The 8,714-nt window shown below is 45.9% G+C and overlaps 1 protein-coding gene across 2 annotated transcripts; it reads left to right on the forward strand.

Moving 5' to 3' along the window:
- Positions 1 to 150: 150 nt before the first annotated feature.
- On the forward strand, positions 151 to 8,695 carry LOC129846936 (ATPase family AAA domain-containing protein 2-like; the record flags this gene model as incomplete). Of its 2 annotated transcripts, none has more annotated exon segments than XM_055914746.1 (19): positions 151 to 266; positions 378 to 552; positions 692 to 780; positions 918 to 1,077; positions 2,909 to 2,999; positions 3,214 to 3,531; positions 3,841 to 3,961; positions 4,162 to 4,348; positions 4,693 to 4,878; positions 5,355 to 5,490; positions 5,700 to 5,896; positions 6,107 to 6,266; positions 6,464 to 6,586; positions 6,737 to 6,883; positions 7,118 to 7,566; positions 7,670 to 7,736; positions 7,828 to 7,952; positions 8,231 to 8,359; positions 8,489 to 8,695. In XM_055914746.1, coding segments are annotated over 19 exon segments (3,009 nt in total), but the record flags the coding sequence as incomplete, so codon positions are not given.
- Positions 8,696 to 8,714: the final 19 nt, after the last annotated feature.

The following is an 8,714-nucleotide window of genomic DNA, read 5'->3' on the forward strand; positions in this document are numbered from 1 at the left end:
GAGGAAACCTTCAGGAGCTCTCTCCAGTCCATACCTGCACCAGTCATATGTTAAGTCCGTGAGGGGGAATGAAAGAGGGAAAGGATATGTAACTGGGAAAGTCCCGGACAACATTGTCCAACATTGAAATGGTGTAATGTTGTTTTCTAGGTGCGTTTTGACAGCATTGGGGGACTGAGCAGACACATCTCTGCCCTGAAAGAGATGGTGGTCTTCCCTCTGCTTTACCCAGAGGTGTTTGAGAGGTTCAAGATCCAACCACCAAGGTAGCTAGAAATAAATGTTTAGAAAGTCATCCATAATCTTACGGTGGAATGATCTAGGATCTGTTGTTGCTCTTGATGCTGTAGATTCTTACTCTGTGTGTGTGTCTGTAGGGGCTGTTTGTTCTACGGACCTCCTGGAACAGGGAAGACTCTAGTGGCCAGGGCGTTGGCTAACGAGTGCAGTCAGGGAGAGAGGAAGGTCTCTTTCTTCATGAGAAAGGGAGCAGACTGCCTCAGCAAGTGGGTGGGAGAGTCCGAACGGCAGCTCCGTCTTCTCTTCGACCAGGTCAGTACCTACCATTATTCTCCATGGAAGTTGGCTTCTGGTTCTGAAATATATTGTATTAGAGTTATTGTTCCAGGATGTTGAAACCGAGATGAGGAAATACTCTTTAAAAAAAATATTTTTCCCCCAAATCTTTTAGGCTTATCAGATGCGGCCATCGATTATATTCTTTGATGAGGTTGATGGGTTGGCTCCCGTCCGCTCAAGCAGACAAGACCAGATACACAGGTCAGACACTGTTAATCACTGGAACAAACTGATTTGAATACAAACATCATTGCTTCTTGTTTAGCTATTTGGTATCTTTTGTTTAGTACGTCTTCGTACAGTGGGAATAATGTTCTGTATGTGTTTCCATTTTACAGCTCCATCGTGTCCACTCTCCTTGCCCTGATGGATGGGTTAGACAGCAGAGGAGAGGTTGTGGTGATCGGTGCTACTAACCGTCTGGACTCTATAGACCCAGCTCTCAGGCGACCTGGACGCTTCGACCGAGAGTTCCTCTTTGGCCTGCCTGACCGAGAGGTGAGACAAGGGTCTTAGTGACCACGCCGTAGAAAACAGTTTTGCATTGAAAACCAGATTTCTAGTCGACAAATTCAGGTAGGTCCCCCTCTGTTTGTTTGAGTTTGCTTCCGTTTGGTTCCTAGTGAATACACCACTGATGGAGGTCATGTTTGTTCAAATCATATTATTTATGTGTGTGTGTGTACACACAGTACCAGTCAAAAGTTTGGACACCTACTCATTCGAGGGTTTTTCTTTCTTTTTACTATTTTCTACTTTGTAGAATAATAGTGAAGACATCAAACTATGAAATAACACATGTTGTAACTCAAAAAGTGTTAAACAAATCAAAATATATTTTGTATTTGAGATTATTCAAAGTGGCCACCCTTTGCCTTGATGACAGCTTTGCACACTCTTGGCATTCTCTTAACCAGCTTCATGAGGTAGTCACCTGGATTGCATTTCAATTAACAGGTGTGCCTTGTTAAAAGTTAATTTGTGGAACTTCTTTCCTTAATGCGTTTGAGCCAATCAGTTGTGACAAGAAAAGGGGTGGTATACAAAAGATAGCCCTATTTGGTAAAAGACCAAGTCCATATGGCAAGAACAGCTCAAATAAGAAAAGAGAAACGACAGTCCATCATTACTTTAAGACATGAAGGTCAATCAATAATGTCAAGAACTTTTAACATTTCTTCAAATGCAGTTGCAAAAACCATCAAGCACTATGATGAAACTGTCTCTCATGAGGACCGCCATAGGAATGGAAGACCCAGAGTTACCTCTGCTGCTGAGGATTAAGTTCATTAGAGTTACCAGCCTCAAAAATCGGCAATTAACTGCACCTCCAGATTGCAGCCCAAATAAATGCTTCAGAGTTCAAGTAAGACGCATCTCAACATCAACTGTTCAGAGGAGACTGTGAATCAGGCCTTCATGGTCGAACTGCTGCGAAGAAACCACTACTAGAGGACACCAATAAGAAGAGACTTGCTTGGGCCAAGAAACACAAGCAATGGACATTAGACTGGGGGAAATCTGTCCTTTGGTCTGATGAGTCCAAATTTGTGAGACGCAGAGTAAGTGAACGGATAATCTCCGAATGTGTGGTTCCCACCGTGAAGCATGGAGGAAGAGGTGTGATGGTGTGGGGGTGCTTTGCTGGTGACACTGTCAGTGATTTATTTAGAATTCAAGGCACACTTAACCAGCATGTCTACCACAGCATTCTGCAGCGATACGCCATCCCATCTGGTTTGGGCTTAGTAGGACTATCATTTGTTTTTCAACATGACAATGACTATTTGACCAAGAAGGAGAGTCATGGAGTGCTGCATCAGATTACCCGGCCTTCACAATCACCCGACCTCAACCCAATTGAGATGGTTTGGGATGAGTTAGACCGCAGGGTGGAGGAAAAGCAGCCAACAAGTGCTCAGCATATGTGAGAGTGCCTTCAAGACTGTTGGAAAAGCATTCCATGTGAAGTTGGTTGAGAGAATACCAAGAGTGCAAAGCTGTCATCAAGGCAAAAGGTGGCAACTTTAAAGAATCTCAAATATAAAATGTTTTGATTAATAAAAATGTTGATTCACTACATGTGTTATTTCATAGTTTTGATGTCTTCACTATTCTACAATGTAGAAAATAGTAAAAATAAAAACACTTGAATGAGTCTCAACTTTTGACTGGTACTGTATGTATGATAAAAGATGACTTGTGTGAGAAGTCAACAGGTAACATTACTTTGTTCTACTAAGATTAGGGTCTTTTTATTTCATGTAGGAGAACTGTTTTTGGAAACATTCATATTTGACATACATGGTCATGTTCTTATCCACTGCAGGCTCGGAAGGATATTCTGCAGATCCACACCAGACAGTGGACTCCCCAGCCATCAGCCTCTTTCCTGGAGGAACTGGCAGACAAGTGTGTTGGTATGTTTTCTATTAATCCCTCCTCTCCCAAACCAACCTAGAATTTTTAAAAGATTACCCATTCTTTCAAACGCCATTTTAAAATTCCAACCTGTTAAATATTCCAATCGTTTTGGGAGGCTCACTGAAAGTGTTGTGTGTAATCAGAACATGTAGCTGATGCTCTCTTGCGTTGCCACACCGTTTCCCAACGTCCCCCTGCTGTGTCTCCTAGGTTACTGCGGTGCTGACATGAAGGCGGTGTGTGCTGAGGCGGCTCTGTGTGCCCTGAGGAGACGCTACCCTCAGATTTACTCCACGTCCCAGAAGCTGGTTTTAGATGTGGCATCTATCTCCATCGGCAGCAGGGACTTCCTGTCAGCCATGAGGAAGACAGTCCCAGCCTCCCAGAGAGCTGTGTCGTCCCCAGCCAAGGCTCTGACTCCTGTAGTCCAGCCACTGCTTGGTGCAGCCTTACAGACTGTACTGGATACAGTTAGCAGGCTGTTCCCACATGCAGAACAGGGGCTCAAGAGAGACAAGCGAGACAACGGTGGGTCAACTGGGACAAGAGAATTTCTTTTTTTTCTCATGTGAACTGTCTTCATTGTCGGGAGATTTTTTTTTTGTCCACAGGGCCGTGATAAGTAGGGGGGAAAGTTTTGAAACGGGAGGTACTACCAGAACTCCTCTCTAATTAGTTTTTTGTTAGCAAAGGTTTTCCTACAGTGTGCCCTAATAAACACGACCCAGATTTGGTATGCCTTCCTTGTCTGTTGTGTAAGAATGGGTATGTTGTATTGTGTTCTTGAATGTCATACTTGGTTGTCAGGTTCTAAGATGTTTTACCACTTGTCTTCAGGTGTCCTCCCAGCTGGTGTTTTAGATGCCGATCTCCTGCACAGTGAAGATGAGGACTCTGTCAGCCTCAACGGTCTCTCTCACAAGGCCAAGGCAGCTGGGGGCTTCCTGCATTTCAGCAGGTGAGTAACAGGTTGTCCAACGCACAGAAATACTTATCCCAAATTTGTCTTTCTCCCACTCCTCCCTGAAGTGTGCACTGGACGTCTTTGAAATCTGTGTGTGGACTGAAGTGTACACTTCATGAGAAAGGGGGAGAATGGGTATTGAGCTCCGGTCTTGTAAAGTATTTGAGTCTTTTTCTCCCCCTCTGTTCTCCCAGGAGCGTGCTGAACCAGCCTACATCGTACCGTCCCAGGCTGCTGCTAGCGGGGCGTCCTGGGTCAGGTCAGAGCAGTCACCTGGCCCCTGCTGTGCTCCATGCCCTGGAGAAGTTCACAGTTTACACCCTGGACATGGCCGTGCTGTTCGGCGTCAGCACCACCTCTCCTGAGGAGGCCTGCGCTCAGGTACTGTACAACCCCCTTGGATCACACCCTGTTTTCTGTATAGTGCACTATTGAGCCCTGTGCCAGCAGCCATGACAGACGGGTATCTTTAGTCTTTCCTTGATTCTTCACATATTTGGAGAAGGTCCGAGGAGAGAGGAGTCTAAGAAAGACTTTTGAGATGAACCCAGAGATGGACAGCATTAATGTTCCATTGGATGTCTTGTATTGATGAACCCAGAGATGGACAGTATTGATGTCTTGTATTGATGGACAGTTGATGTCCTGTATGTTTTGACTTGTAGATATTCTGTGCGGAGGCATGCATGTCCATATAAACACTGTTCTGTAATGTTGTGTTGTAGATGTTCTGTGAGGCCAAGAGGACGTCCCCCAGTATCCTTTATATCCCTCACATCCAGCGGTGGTGGGACACGGTGGGGTCTGCTCTCAGAGCTACCTTCCTCAGCTTGTTACAGGACATCCCCTCATTCTCACCCATCCTGCTGCTGGCCACCTGTAATGTCCCCCACAGCAGCCTCTTCCCTGAGGTAGGTACTGTAGACAGACACACCGCCCCACAGCAGTCTAACATGATGTAGTGAACACACCGCCACACAGCAGTCTAACAGGATGTAGTGAACACACCGCCCCACAGCAGTCTAACAGGATGGTAGTGAACACACCGCCCCACAGCAGTCTAACAGGATGTAGTGAACACACCGCCCCTAACATCACCAATATGGCAGTGTATTTTGTCTGCTGTGCGTTATATGTGATTATAAGGATTTTGATGTTTTTAAGGACTCTTGGAAGATTAGTCCAAACGAGGACTAAAAGAGATCTAATCACCAACTGGACACAAGCCCTAGAAAATGTGCACTGGTTCCCTCCCCCTGTGGGATGGGCTGGAGGGTTGGAGTTGGGCCTCTGAGCAGGGGATCAGTCAGAATGATCTCGTTCATTCCTATTCATCTGAATGTTATGTTCACCTGGTGACTCATCTTGGTAAATGTCCCCCCCATAGGTCCAGGACCTGTTCTGTGCTGAGTATGGAGAGGTGCTCCAGGTTCAGGTCCCAACCCCACAAGAGAGAAGGAACTTCTTTGACGATCTCATCCTAAACCAGGCTGCCAAAGCTCCTGCATCCAAGAAGAAAGCAGGTAAGGCTGCACTGTACTCTGAAATATTTTAGTGGAATCCTGGATATTGGTTCAAAACGGTTAAACAAGCTCAACTTCACAACTAGTAAGTATTGTATGAGGTGCTGGTAATCAAGCAGTAGAACATTAGAGGAGCACGTTCTCTGTACCAAAGCTGTCAGCACTCGCTCAGTCATGTGGTTAGTCACTTACCTCCCTGTCCTCCCCAGTGCTTGCAGCCCTGGAGGTGCTCCCCGTGGCTCCCCCTCTTCCCCCGAGAATGCTGACGGAGAAGGAGCAGCAGCGATTGGAGGAGCAGGAGGAAGACACTCTCAGGGAGCTCCGCCTCTTCCTGCGTGATGTCACCAACCGCCTCTCTCAGGACAAACGCTTCAAGGCCTTCACCAAGCCCGTCGACCTGGAGGAAGTGAGACTGACCATCAATTGCTGTAAAAGTGGCTGTGTTCTAAAGGGGAGGGCTGTGTTCTAGAGGGGAGGGCTGTGTTCTGAGCCACGTATAAACATCAGATGAGGGTTAAATAAAGAGAAGAGGCCAGATGTTGTCTAAACATGGACATGGTAGAATCTCTATCACATGGACAATGGCTGACCTGTTGTTTTGATGGATCTTGTCTAGGTACCTGACTATGCTACAGTTATAGAGCAGCCCATGGACCTGTCCACTGTCCTCTCCAACATCGACACTCACAAGTACGTGACCGTGAAGGAGTTTGTACACGACGTGGATCTCATCTGGAAGAACTGTCTGGAATACAACCCTGACAAAGATCCTTCAGGTAGGAAATCGGCGATATCCAGAATTTTCACAGATGTTGTATTCCTGTTCATGGGAGAATGTTTCATTTATTTCATAAATTAATGTATTCAACTAATCATTCATTACTTTATTCAGCCAACTATTAATTCATGAATCTATCCATTCATCACTTCATAATAATACTGATGTGACAAGTCTGTACTGGGTGTCTTCCAGATCGTCAGATCCGCCACAGAGCCTGTGCTCTGAAGGACACTGTTCAGGCCATCGTCAAAGACGAACTGGATGAAGACTTTGAGAAGATCTGCGAGGATATCAAGGAGTCCCGTAGCACAAGAGGTCAGGTGTTATTCTATTGGTGCAGAGTAGTTCCAGACAGAGGGTTCTAGAGTTCAGGGACCAGTTGATCTGTGCTGCTGCTCTCCTGGATGGATGAAAGAAGAGCATTCCTGATAGATTTAAATATGAACTGCCTCTCTTAACTTCCAGGTTGCTCCACTTCAAGGTTCGCTCCATCCTACTATCACGTTCATCCCAAGACAAGAGCAGTGGATGCCAAGAGCACCGATGCAGCAGGCCCCTCTAAAGAGTCTACCGCTGCTGCTCCCTCAGCTGTGACCACACCACGCCCTTCAGGTTAGCAAGCATCTCAATAATGTACAGACACACAATGCTACACAGGTTAGCATTTCACTACTCTGCAGACAGACTACGGAGAGCTTTCCAGATCTATCCTCTACTAACTGCTGGTAATGAAAGACCGATGATAACACCTTGTCAGTTTCTCTCACCATGTTTACACACATCATTCAGTCATTCATAAAGGTGGTTTTTGAATTGGCTTTGATTATCTGGTCATCTACTTCTCAGCAGCTCAGAAGAAGAAGCGCAGGAAGAGCCGCTGGTGCAATGGCATCATCAGGAAAAGGTCCTCTCCTCACACTTCTAAAGACCACTCTGCTGTGGTGGAGTCTGGAGAGGAGGAGGAGAGGAGAGGGGCAGAGAGTGAGGAGGAGGAGGGTGGTGATGCTGCAGAGTCAGGCCTGGAGGAGCTGGAGATCACCGGGGCTGAGGAGACCCCCATGGAGCAGGAGGAACCAGCCCAACAGGAGAACCAGGACAGCCAGCCCATGGAGAAAGACACTAAGGACAGCCGGACCACGGAGGAGGCTAGCCAGGCTACAACGGAGGCTACCCAGCCCAGGGTGGAGGAAGCTGTGGAGGCTAGGGCTGGAGACCAGAGCAGTGAGGGCACCCAGGACCCTGTAGTGGTGGTTGGCGCCCAGGAAAACCACATCTTACCAGAAGGGGGAGACAATGTATGTTATTTTGTTGTAAAATGGATGTTGCTTTTTGTATGGATGATTCTCCTGCTGCATTGATTGCATTTCTCTGTTTTCAACATTTTCCTCATTCACCCAGAGGCAGGCGTCCACTACAGACAAAACTGAGCCTCAGAGAGTGGAAGTGGAGGAAGAGAATACCACAGGTTTGCAGCCTCCCTTCCCACAATGACACTCTGTTTTTAAGTGAACTTTGTTGAATTGTACACTCACTCCGTCCCTCTGTCCTCTTGTCAGAAGTAGGAGTGAGGCGTGCGGCGCGGGGCTTGAAGTACCAGGGGATGCAGCAGGTGATGGATGTTGACCAGGAGATACTGGACCAGAAGACAAAGCCCCCTGTGGTGGATCACAACAAACTAAAGGTAACAGATTATCACTGCAGCTGGTCCAGGGTCAGCTCGTCGCCCGAGCCTCCTAATGAGGTTGTTAACTGATCCTAGATCTGTGGTTAAGGCAACTAGCCAGTGGCAGTGTATTGGAATTGTCATGCCAAGCCATGTTTTGGCTTGACAATGACAGCAATAGAGTTGGCAAGAGCACAAACGGATCTGGAATCAGACGGAGGCACCTTCTTCGTTTAGACAAAGATGGAGGATATAAGACCTCAGTGCTGAGCTGGTTTTCTGCTCCTTCATTTCAGGAGCTGCTTCAGAGAGCGGTGTCTAAGACTGAGGGATATGAGGTCTATCAACTGGAGAAGCTATACGCCTTGTTGTGTCAGAGTATCTACAGACACCGCAAAGACTACGACAAGACTGCCCTGCTGAAGGTTTGTCATTCTATACATTTTAATTTGTACTATGTATTTTTTTTTAAATGTATAAGTGCACTTATGAAACATATCATTGAGCAATTGAGTTTTTCTATGTTTTCTAATATTTTCTTATTCTCTTTCCAGGAAATGGAAAATGAAATTGAAGATTTTTCATAATGAGTTTTATACAATAAAGATGTAGCTAGTCATGGATTGCACGTAGTATTTCCCCGTTGTCTAAATGTATAAAGAACAAGTCTATAACCATATTTTGATAGGAAATACACATTTGTATATTTCTAACAACTTGTATACTCTTTCTTTTATTTAATTAAAGTGTTTTTTTTACAAGTATTTGTTCTTGTGTCTT

The sequence above is a fragment of the Salvelinus fontinalis genome, unplaced genomic scaffold (assembly GCF_029448725.1).
Source record: "Salvelinus fontinalis isolate EN_2023a unplaced genomic scaffold, ASM2944872v1 scaffold_0661, whole genome shotgun sequence".
NCBI lineage: Eukaryota > Metazoa > Chordata > Actinopteri > Salmoniformes > Salmonidae > Salvelinus > Salvelinus fontinalis.